Source organism: Heloderma suspectum, chromosome 1, assembly GCF_057233095.1.
Source record: "Heloderma suspectum isolate Gila_16-S chromosome 1, 16-S_ref, whole genome shotgun sequence".
Classification (NCBI taxonomy): Eukaryota; Metazoa; Chordata; class Lepidosauria; order Squamata; family Helodermatidae; genus Heloderma; species Heloderma suspectum.
In genome coordinates, this window is record NC_139458.1 from 437,876,346 (window position 1) to 437,888,397 (window position 12,052).

The following is a 12,052-nucleotide window of genomic DNA, read 5'->3' on the forward strand; positions in this document are numbered from 1 at the left end:
AAATGGCGGAAAATTGTGCCAAAATTGCCATATCACTAAAATGTGCATTTACGCATATGTGCATAATTGCCACATATTGCTAAAACGTGCATATGCATTTAGTCTGTTTCCCGCCTCCCAGCTGAGCAGAGCAGAGCAAGCTGCTCCAGCTGGTCCAGGGACTACAGAAGCAGGCAAGCTCCCAGAGAGCCAGCGAACAGGGGGAGCAAACAGGAGTTGGCCAGGGGAGTTGCAGTGGTAGAAGAGACAAAGGAGACAGAGGCTAAGAGGTAAGTGGGCTGCAGGAAGCCCAGGGCGCTGCCCTTTTATCCTTCTGAGTGGCTGTGAGCTCACCAGGTGCTTCTGAGAGCTCCAACTGAATTGGGGTATGTGTGTGGCCTGAGTACTCCCAGCAGCTGACTGGGCGGGAAGCTTCAGTCTGTTTCCTGCCTCCCAGCTGAGCAGAGCAGAGCAGAGCAGAGCAAGGTGCTCCAGCTGGTCCAAGGACTACAGAAGCAGGCAAGCTCCCAGAGAGCGAGCGACCAGAGCGAGCGAACGGGGGGAGCAAACAGGAGTTGGCCAGGGGAGTTCGGCAGGGGAGGTCAAGGGGGAGGCCCCTAACATTTTTTTTTTTTTTACTAACTTTTTTTCATTTATTTGTCTTGTAACACACACTTCCACACCAGTGGGACTCTGCTTTTAACCTCTACTGAGTAGAGGAGCAGGCACAGGCTAGTCTAGAACAATCACAAAGCTAGACACAAAAAGGGAAAAGAGGCTATGGAAGGACAAGACTCTCCAGTGGTGGTGACCTGCAAGGTGTGTGCAATGTTTGTTTTCTTGCCTGAGAACAACATGGCCGACACCTGCAACAAGTGCAAGTTGATCACGCTGCTGGAGGAAAAAGTAAGTGGACTGGAGCGGCGACTGTCGACCCTCCGGGGAATAAGAGAACACGAAGAGTTCTTGGACAGAATGGGGGAACTACAGCAGCAAAGGGCAGACCAGAAGCTTGAAGAGCAACAGCAAGATGAGGCAGTGGGAAATGCTGAGGTGAAGAAAAATGGAATAGAGGATACTCCGTGGAAAAGGGTGACAGTTAGGAGAAGAAGAACTAGACGCCACTCTGCACCAGTGGAAGCAGTGGAGCTGTGGAACCGATTCCAGGTACTTGCGGATGAGACTGGAGGACAGCCTGCAGAGGAAGAATCACAGGGGAACCTGCATGAGAGTGAGCAAGAGGCTAAAGGTCAGTCAAACAGAGGCGATGAAACCCAGGCCTACAAGAAGAAGAAGAGAAGAGTGGTAGTAGTGGGAGACTCCTTGCTGCGTGGGATCGAGACCCAAGTATGTCGCGAAGACCCATGGACTCGCCAGGTATGTTGTCTCCCGGGAGGACAGATTAGAGACGTGACTGAAAGGTTGCCTGCACTCATAAAGCCCACTGACAGGTATCCCTTTCTTCTCATCCATGTGGGAACAAATGATACCGCCAAGCGGAGCTACAAAGAGATCACGTCAGACTTTGAAGCTTTGGGAAGGAAACTCAAGAACTGTGGGGCCCAGATAGTTTTCTCATCCATCCTTCCAGTAGTTAGAAGAGGGATAGAAAGGGAACGAAAAATACTCCGGGTGAATGACTGGCTACGAAGGTGGTGCCGACGAGAGAGATTTGGATTCTGGGACCACGGGCTATACTTCCTGGAAGATGGGCTGTTGGCTAGGGATGGGTTGCACCTCACAAAGGCTGGGAAGAATGTGTTTGGCCACAGCATGAAGAACTTCATCAGGAGGGCTTTAAACTGAATCCTACGGGGAAGGGAGATGTAACGTTGGGGGTAACGATGGACGTAGGTGCATGCACTGCAATGGAGAGAACAGCTCTGATAGCGCCCAATAATAGTCTTCAGACATATGTAGGAAGAAAGCCAGACTATGAAGCACATGGTCTTCGATGTCTATATACTAATGCCCAGAGTATGGGAAACAAACAGAACGAACTTGAACTCTTAATACAGGAGGGAAATTATGACTTGATAGGTATAACTGAGACTTGGTGGGATGACTCTCATGACTGGAATACAGCAGTTGAAGGATATAACTTGTTCAAAAAGAACAGGAGGAACAGAAAGGGAGGTGGGGTTGCACTGTATGTGAAAAATACATATCTCTGCACAGAAATACAGGAGGAGGAGCTTGGTAGCCCCATCTGGGTTGAAATAAATGGAGCAAAGAATAAAAGGAACCTGGTGGTCGGAGTCTACTACCGGCCACCCAACCAAGGAGAAGACGAGGATGAAACTTTTGAAAAGCAAATAGCCAATGTTTTAAGGAAGCATGATGTAGTAGTAATGGGGGACTTCAATTTCCCCGATATTTGTTGGGAGACAAATTCTGCAAAACATGGCCCATCCAGGAAATTCCTGACTTGTGTGGCGGATAACTTCCTCCTACAGAAAGTAGAGGAAGGAACTAGAGGATCGGCTATCCTTGACTTGATCCTAATCAACAGAGATGACTTAGTGGATAAAGTAGCAGTTACAGGAACTCTGGGGGAAAGTGACCATGTTGTACTTGAGTTCTTGGTTCTAAGGGAAGCAAAAGCCGAGTGTAGTCAAACGCGTACCCTGGATTTTAGGAAAGCTGATTTTCATAAACTCAGAACAATGATCAGGAAGGTCCCATGGCAAGCGACGCTAACGAGAAAAGGAGTCCAAGATGGGTGGGAACTTTTAAAAAAGGAAATTCTCAAAGCACAATCACAAACAATTCCAACAAGAAGAAAAGGTGGAAGACAACAGAAGAAGCCAATGTGGCTTCACAAAAAGCTTAGGGATGACCTGAAAACAAAAAAGGACACATATAGGAAGTGGAAAGAAGGCCAAGTAACAAAGGAAGAGTACAGGCAGGTAGCACAGAATTGCAGGGATGGCGTCAGGAAGGCTAAAGCGGAGAACGAGCTGAGGTTAGCGAGGGATGCTGAAAACAACAAAAAGGCTTTCTTCAGCTACATGCATAGTAAAAGGCAGAGGAAAGAAATGGTTGTTCAGCTATTAAATGGTTGTTCAGCTGGTTGGTTCTGACCCCCATTCAGATGCCACGCTAAGCCACGATGGTTAGCTCCAAACTCCTAACCAACATGGCTTAGTGTGACATCTGAACAGGATCTATACCTTTTTTCGAACCAAGTATTTTATTTTTAAGTTGCTTCAAAGTGTTATATTTACTTCTGTGGAGTCATGCATTTTTTTAAACCAAAAAACTAGAAAATTCCAAAACTTACATTACAAATAAAAGATACTCCCTCACACACTTTTTTTCTGCTAGGGAAGTATTCTGGACAAGGAATGACAAGCAGAAATGAGAGGCAGACACACAGAGAATAAATTTACTTTCTGCAATGGATTATCAACACACGCTTCCACTGGAGAGAGAAAACATTCAACCCTTCAAAACTTCTAAAACAGCTTCTAAAAAAGGGAAGCCAGAACCACCTCCCCACCTCCTTCCCACTGTCTGTAAAAGGTTTTCTGGATGCGGCTTTTGGCATGACAGAAAATGTGTTGAGCACAAAGAAGGGAGAGAAACGAAGGACAACTGAAGTGTGTGGATTCTCAGGGATGCCCCTCTGTCCCTCTTGACTGGAAGGTGGGTCAATGGCCCCCTCCCCAAAGCCCCGCTCTGGCTCATGCAGGGGGGCATGGCAGCATTCTACATGGTCCTGGGCAATTCTGTGCATGGCTGTTGTCCTGGCATGCCGTTGGGTTCTCAGTACACACAGAGGTCCGGGAACTTCATCTCGTACACCGGGATGGAATGGCTCTGCGGTTGGCCGTAAGCAGCAGTGATGGTGCCTGAGGGGCTCGGGGGAGGTCTGCAACAAAGAGAAAGGACAAGAGGATGCTCAGCAGTGTGTGTGGGGGCGGGAGGAGGACTGGCCAAAACCATTTAGGTGCCTGAAACAAAGAATACAAAATGGCAACCATCCTGCACACTAAATGTGCCAGCATGCAATTCCTTGAGGAATGTGGCCGTGGGGTTGCTACATATGGCAGAGCCTTCTCGGTGGTGGCACTCTGACTGGCAAACTCCCTTGCAGTAGGGATTCCCCCACACTGCTGTCCGTCAGGCGCCAGTGAAAGGCGTAAATATCTGTACAGACTTTTGGGCTGTAGGCAAGTGTTTTATCTGTGTTCTGGTGCTGTAGTGACCGTTTTATTATTGGATTTTACAGTCTATTTGAAATTTTGCAGTTATAATTTTAATGGGGTTTAGGCAGGACGTGATCCTCCCCAGCCTCATCAAAAGGCTAGGAAGCCGGCCAAGAGCACTAAATCACGGACATTACTTGGCACGGAACAGGGAACCCCTCCCACCCCAATTCTGATACTGAGTTTCGTATTCTAAGCTTTGTGCAGAAGGAGGCATGAAGGACAGATTTCCTGGGATGCTTGTGAGTATGGAGGCTGGTTTCAGTACAACGCTGCTTTTTGAGGAAACCTGATTAAGCGAGTGGTGGAACTCTTTCCTACTGGACGCGGCAGTAACTATCAAGAAAGGGGCCCTTCAAATGTGTTGGACTACAACTCCCATCATTCCCAATAGGATGGATTTATTTATTAATCTTATTTTTATCCTGCTCCTCAGCCAAAAAGGCTTCTGGAGCCATGTACGTATATAACCACTAAAACAAGACTGGGGAGCCAGTGTGGAGTAGTGGTTAGAGTTTTGGACTGGGACTCAGGGGATCCGGGTTCCAGTCCCCGCTTGGCCATGAAGCCCACTGGGTGACTTTGGGCCACTCACTGACTCTCAGCCTAACTGACCTTGCAGGGTTGTCGTGAGGATAAAATGGAGGGGAGGAGGGCCATGTAAGCCACCCTGGGTTCCTTGCAAGACGAAAAAAGGCGGGATATAAATGTAAAAATAAATTTCAAAATACAATAAAAAGACACGACACAGAAGGAAAAAGGAATGGAGGGAAGAGGAAAAAGTCAGTCGTCTTCCAGCAGGGTTGGTGGAAGGGCCCGGCTCCCCCCTCCCCTCTCCCTCTGTACAACCTGCTGAAATGGCTGCTAGGGCTGGCAGCTGAGGGTGGTGGAGCCTCCATGCGGGAGGCCTTTCTGCAGGGCTGATGCCCCCCCGCCCCCATGTCTCCAATGCAGGACGGGAGTTGCAGCCCAGCACGCCAGGCTGGGGAAAGCTGCCAGAGGGTGCCGCCATCACACCATGCTTGCAGGCCCATGAGGCCTCTCGTGGTTGCTGCTGGTAGCCCGAATGCGGAGCCAGATGGGCCACTGGCCTGATCCTGCAGGGCAATTCGTACGGTTCCTTTCCGTTTGCTCCTTCGCATCTGCTATCTGTGCACCTGTCCAGACACTGGGATGCCCCCAGAAGGACCTACGAGGAGCCCGGCTGCTGGATCAGACCAAAGGCCTGTCAAGGCCAGCAGCACGTCCCCCACAGTGGCCACCAGATGCCCGTGAGCCAAGCAGGGTAGCCCCCCCTCCTGTTGTGGTGCCCTGGCACCTGGATCCAGAGGCAGGCAGTCTCTGATGCTGGATGTGGCGCGTAGCCAGCGTGATGGGGAGCCGTGGAGAGCCTCATCCTCCATGACTCTTGTCTAATCCCCATTGAGAGCCATCTCTGCTAGTGGCCGTGAGCAGAGAATGCCACGGTTGTGCTGTTTGTCCTGTCCACGGGGTCTGGGTGGTACCTCTCCACCCACCACCTGGCAAGAGAGACGGGGAATGCAGTCTCTAGGGCACAGAAGAGCTCCTCGTCACTGGGTCACGATCGCTGACTTTTCTGCTCTACTGGGCCACCAACTGCCCATGGGTAGCTTCTGCCTGCATATGCCCAATGTCTCTTCTCCTCGAATGCGTCACGTCCCCTTACCGTATAGTGATCTCAAATATCTGGTTGAGCTTGCTCTGGAGTAGCGTCGCCTGCAGCGAGGAGAACAACAATGGCTGTCAGCACTGTACAGGCAATGCCAGCCCGTGCACGCGCTGCGAGGAAGACCACGGTCTCTAAGCAGCTGCAGGATGCTGCGCTGTGGCTTTGTAGCATTCTCAGACGTGCCACTGGGGCCGGAACACTGGGCACAGGTCTGGGGACGTACGGCCTGCGAGGGCCCCCAGGCAGCGGGCTGCAGGCAGCAGCGCCTCCTCCCCCGTGCTGCTGAAAAGGAAGTGCCGTGGCGGGGGCCAGTCAAGGCTGCAGCCCCGTGGCACGCCATGCGGAAATGGCACCGTTTGCCTTTCCCAGCTTTGTTTAGCAGTGTGCTGACCCAGTCAGGTGCTGCCTCTGGGCTGCACAGCCAATGTGGGCACTGGAGAGGTGCGCAAAAGGCAGCATCTGATTGGTTCAACACACTGGTAATCGAAGTCAGAAAAGAAGAGGAGCCGCTCAGGTAAAGCAAGCCCAAACCAGGTCTGGGTTGGCTGGCAGGGCAGCAGGGGGAGGGGCCCAGTCTTGCCCAGGAGCCCCTCAAACCTGGGAGGCAATCCTCGGCATTAAGCGCGGGGCTTCTGCTTTTAGCCACCTGGGGCTCCTCCGCAGGGGAATTCCAGCACGCCTGATGCTCCAGGCCTTTGGCACCCTCTCTAACAGACTCACTCATCACTGGGAAAGACAGAAAAGCCTCACTCACCCGGGCACCGCAGTGAGCGGCGATTTCTTCAAAGGGGGCTTTCTGGAATTTCTCCACCACCTGCCGCCTCCTCTCCCGCTCCTGTTCCTCCACGGCCACGCTGTCTACTAAGGAGAGAGGGAGAGGAGAGGACGGGCCGGATTGGCGGGGACGCGGCAGGATTAGAATAAGGCCCAGGAGCTGTGCTCTCGGCGTCTGGGCCTGCACCCCAAGCAGGTTGGTGCCTGCAGGTTGGGGGGTGCAGAGATCTGTGTGGCATTGGGAGCAGGGCTTGCCACAGCTTTGCGGGATCCCAGCCAACTTCTGAGTGTTCTGCATTTCTTCTGGGACATGCATACACTTGGTGGGGGTGGGGAACCAGAGGCTGAAAGAGTCGGCGTCTCAAGTGGATCGTGCGGTCTCAATCCTCCCTTCCTACTATACATCCTGTGGCATGAAAACTGGAATGGCAGCCGGCTTTACCTCTGCTCCACAAAGATACTTACCAATCGCTTTCTTCAGCGTCTCATAAGTGATCTCTTCGGCAGGCACTCTCTATTTGGGGGTGGGTGGGTGGGGAGGGTGGCATGACAGGAGAAGAAGGAAAACATTAGGAAGCAGCTCTCTGAAGACCTGAAAAGCAGTTCAGGTAGAGATCCCACTTCAGAAGCAGACAGAACCGTCGTCAAAGAATGCATACATAATGACTGGCGCGGGGAGAAACACATATCAGCCAATCAGCCTTGTAGTGTGCTAGTAAGAACTACGACCGTGAAGCTATCTGGAGAGGACGGATCTGACGTTACAGATGCTCTAGTGACACCCAGGCTGGATCACTGTAATACACTCCACGTGGGGCTGCTTTTATCGGTGGTTTGGAAGCTGTATATACTGTTTAGCAATACTAATATTGCTCAACATTATTATTATTACTAATATTAGTAATAATACTAATAACAGTAAAATATTGGTATTATCCGTTTTATAGCATTTTAATTGAACTTTTATTTATGCTCATCGACTGTATTTTGCATAGTTTTGTATTGCTTTTATCTTCTACACCATCTTGAGTAGAGAAGGTTCCACCCTTAAAAGCAGCTGAAAAATCATTTTAAATCAAATCAAATAAATAAATAACTTCGACTGGTACAAAATGCGGCCGCTTGAGTACTGGTAGGTGCTAGGTGGTTGGATCATGTGACACCAATATCATACCAGTTGCACTGGTTGGCGGTGTATTTCTGTGCCCAATTTAAAGTGCTGGTATTGGCTTTTAAAGCCCTAAACCGTTTGGGTCCAGGTTACTTGAAGGACCCCCTTTGTCCATGCCAACCTGCCCATTTTCTGAGATCAGCATCGGAGGCCTTGCTTGTGGGTCTGCCTGTAAAAGCAATTAGGTTAGTGGTCATGAGAGACAGGGCCTTCTCGGTAGTGGCCCCCCATGTGTCTAGTTGAGCCCTTAAAATAGTCTGCACTAAGGCAGATGTAAGTTAAAACAGCATCTCAAAAAGGCGGGTGGGGAGAGGGCTTTATTGGATGGTGCTGGGCTCCCCGGCTCCCCCTTCTCATTCAGCATGTTTGTATGTCCACCCACAACACTGGACACCCTGGAACTGCCATACCTCCTCTTTTTCAGGGCTATTTCTGGACTCCACTTCGACCTGCAGGGAGATGGTTTCCCCAATGCTCTTTCTCTTCGACAGTCTATCTTCATCTGAAAAGGGGTGGGGGGAAATAAAGAATTGATCTACAGTGCAGTCTTCCCCACAGCTAGGAAGCAGACATTTCAGGGCATTCGTAAGGATTTGCTCAGGGGAGCTCTTTTTTCCTGGCTTTCTATCTAGAATCATATTGCCAGTTGAAGCTCAGCCCCTCCGCCCCCGCCTTGTACTTAGGTTCTTGGGCGAGTTATTGTCTTTTAGTCTTACCAGTTGCCTTTCTGGAAACGAATGCTGTGTGACTGGCCATGCCCACCATGTTATGAAAAGGCAACCTGACCCCATGGCTGCCACGTTCTGTTCAATTTTTTATTGTAAGTTTTATGTTGTGAGAGCGTCCATGACACCCTCTCAAAATTCCAAATGTGCCCACCAACCCAAAGAGGTCTACTGCAACTAGGTGCTCTCCAGATGTGCCGGACTACCACTCCCAGGGTGCCCTAGCCAGCATGGCCAATGGTCAGGAATGCTGGGAGACGCAATCCAAGTCATCTGGTAGGAACCAGATTGGAGAAGGCTGGTCTAAAGACATGCTTCTCTACTTTAATGGGTAATTACATAACAGTTCAGTCCCTTACTGTTGCCAATTCAGCACATATTCTGTTTTCAAAATGACTCCTCGCTTGGCAAAATAAGCCCCCGTCGACTATATTCTTCCCCACCAGATTTAAATGGGCTTTTATTTGAGAGGTGAGATGTGCCATTTTACCAAGCAAATGCGTAAATTGCCTCCTATGTGTGGGCTTGTACCTGTTGCTTCCAAAGGCACAGTGGTATTTCTAATACTTGCCAATTCACAGATCTGTCAGGGGGAATCCCCCATACAAGAAATTCTGCACAGCAGCAACACACCGTTCTTGAGGCCCAGGGGCTTGGTTATGATGTTTAACATGTCTCCTTGGGACTGTAGCCCACAGGGTCATAGAAAAGCGTAGCCAGAAAATCATAGAATCATAGAATAGTAGGGTTGGAAGAGGCCTACAAGGCCATCGAGTCCAACCCCCTGCTCAATGCAGGAATCCAAATCAGAGCATCCCTGACAGGTGGCTGTCCAGCCTCGTCTTGAACACCTCCAGTGTGGGAGAACCCACCACCTCCCTAGGGAATTGGTTCCATTGCTCTAACAGTCAGGAAGTTTCTCCTGATGTTCAGCCGGAATCTGGCTTCCTGTAACTTGAGCCCATTCTTCCGTGTCCTGCACTCTGGGAGGATGGAGAAGAGATCCTGGCCTTCCTCTTTGAGACAACCTTTCAAGTACTTGAAGAGCGCTATCCTATCTCCCCTCAGTCTTCTCTTCTCCAGGCTAAACAGGCCCAGTTCTTTCAGTCTCTCCTCATAGGGCTTTCTTTCCAGTCCCCTGATCATCTTCATTGCCCTCCTCTGAACACTCTCCAGTTTGTCTGCATCCTCCTTAAAGTGTGGCACCCAGAACTGGACACAGTACTCCAGATGAGTCCTAACCAGTGCTGAGTAGAGGGGAACTAAGACTTCCCGGGATTTGGAAGCTATGCTTCTATTCATGCAGCCCAAAAGAGCATTGGCCTTTTTTGCAGCCACATCACATTGTTGGCTCATATTCAGCTTGTGATCAACAACAATTCCAAGACCCTTCTCGCTTGTAGTGTTGTTGAGCCACGTACTCCCCATCTTGTAACTGTGCATTTGGTTTCTTTTTCCTAGGTGCAGAACTTGGCATTTATCCCTATGAAATGTCATTCTGTTGTTTTCTGCCCTGCACTCCAGTCTATCAAGCTCACTTTGAATTTTGTTTCTGTCTTCCAAAGTATTAGCTATCCTGCCCAATTTTGTGTCATCTGCAAATTTGATCAGCATTCCCTGCACCTCCTCCTCCAAGTCATTAGTAAAAATGTTGAAGAGCACTGAGCCCAGGACTGAGCCCTGCGGTACCCCGCTTGTTACCTCTCCCCAGTTTGAGAAGATCCCATTGATAAGCAGTCATTGAGTCCGATTCTGTAGCCAACTGTGGATCCACCGGACCGTTGTTTCATCTAGCCCACTTTGAGCTAGTTTGCTCATCAGGATATCATGGGGCACTTTGTCGAAAGCTTTGCTGAAATCAAGGAATATGATGTCTACAGCATTCCCACGGTCCACAAGGGAGGTTACTTGATCAAAAAATGAGATCAGATTCATCTGGCAGGATTTGTTCTTGACAAATCCATGTTGGCTTCGAGTAATCACTGCATTGTTTTCAAGGTGCTTACAGATGGATTGCTTTATCGTCTGCTCCAGAATTTTCCCAGGGAGAATTCCTGGGAATTCTGAGGGGTCAGCTAGTGAGGGCAAGAGGAAAAATCCAACGGCTAGTGCTGTGTGTAAGTGTTAAAGATAATGCTCTGTCCCCAAATTCTGCACCACACACAGCTGAGTCAATTATGCAAACTCAGGACATTTGCATAATTTATGCTGCAGTTTTTGCTGCTTTGCATTCTAATTCATTCTGGTTCTGCCAGTCCTGAAGAACTACGCTGGGCACTTAAGCCCTGATGACTGATTGATGAAATCTCATCCAGACACCCTCTAGGCTTCTTGCAGCCCACAGACCCTGGAGCAAACCTTTGCAGCCATGAAGGGCTAGGGACGCTCCTTAAAAAGTTAAAGCCAGCATCCTCAGGCAGGTGAGCCCTGGGCCGAGCTGTTTTCCCTGCCCTGCAATCATGGCGAGCACAGCCCTCATACCTGTCAGCTGGGGGATGTAAGGAGTGCTGAGCCTGTCCGAATTGTAGCCGCTCCCACCCAGCACCTCGCTGATCTTGCTTTGCCGGAAGAGGATCTCGGAGCCGAGGCGGTCCAGGTTTCTCGACAGCCTGCAAGAGGGGATATGAGAAGCAGTGAGAGGTGATCCCCAGGCCAATCTGTGCAGCTTAGCTGCTTCTCTCCAGCGGAGGAAGGACGTGGCAAAGCCAGGGCTGCAGGACAGGGAGTGAGCACCAGGTGAGGTGAAGGGAGCAAACTGGTTCAGTGGTGATCACCCGTGGTCATCAGGAGACACCGGCATTCCAAGGCGGCAGCTTCGAGGTGCACGGGGGCTCTCTTACCTGGGCTTCTCTGCAAACACGCCTTCGGGGAGCAGGTAGGGGGCCTCCTTCTGCCTCATCTCGATGACCTGGGGAGGGAAAAGAGGGAAGACTCACTCAGCCAACGGAGAGCACCCAGCCTTGGCAGGCGGCCCTCAGCACCCGGCGATCAGAGGCTTGCGACACCTCTGGAGGTCCCGCCTGGCACCTACTGATGGGCTTAAGGGCTAGGCTATCTGGACACCTGGCAGAGGCAAGATCAAGCGAGTGATGTGCCCACCGCTAGGTGGAGCCACTCATGACTTCACCAGTACAAGCTGCCCTTTCAATGCCTGGATATTTCTGGAGGCAGCCAGTTCACCAGTGCGAGGCCAAGAGAGACACAAGTGAAGAATTGGAAGCAGAGAGGGCGTTACTATCTAGGCAACTGACAACCAGCGCTACTGGGATAATTAATTCACTGATATTCTGCCTTTTTTCCTCTTGCAAGGAGCCCATGGGGGCACACATAACTCTCCTCCTCCTCTCCACACAACAACCCTGTGAGGTCAGTTAGCCCGAGTCAGTGACTGGCCGGACGTTACCCGGTGAGCTTCATAGCTCAGAGGGGACTAGAACCTGTGTCACCCCAGTCCGAGTCCGATACCCGAACCACTAAACCTCACTGGCTCTCAAAAAAGGCA

At 50.5% G+C, this 12,052-nt stretch overlaps 1 protein-coding gene across 5 annotated transcripts in view; it reads right to left on the reverse strand.

The window, feature by feature from the left end:
• Positions 1–583: 583 nt before the first annotated feature.
• The window catches only part of EFR3B (EFR3 homolog B), a 100,487-nt gene continuing 89,018 nt past the window's right edge, over positions 584–12,052 (reverse strand). For 4 of the 5 annotated variants that reach the window (XM_084829529.1, XM_084829528.1, XM_084829527.1 and 1 more), the window contains 7 exons: positions 11,391–11,458; positions 11,032–11,159; positions 8,236–8,327; positions 7,120–7,168; positions 6,635–6,741; positions 5,878–5,927; positions 584–3,853 (listed from right to left, as the gene is read on the reverse strand). In XM_084829529.1, coding sequence (XP_084685655.1) covers positions 3,748–3,853; positions 5,878–5,927; positions 6,635–6,741; positions 7,120–7,168; positions 8,236–8,327; positions 11,032–11,159; positions 11,391–11,458 — 600 coding nt within the window. In that variant the 3' untranslated portion in view covers positions 584–3,747. The remainder of the gene's footprint in view (positions 3,854–5,877; positions 5,928–6,634; positions 6,742–7,119; positions 7,169–8,235; positions 8,328–11,031; positions 11,160–11,390; positions 11,459–12,052) is intronic. The other variant, XM_084829530.1, reaches the window with a different exon arrangement.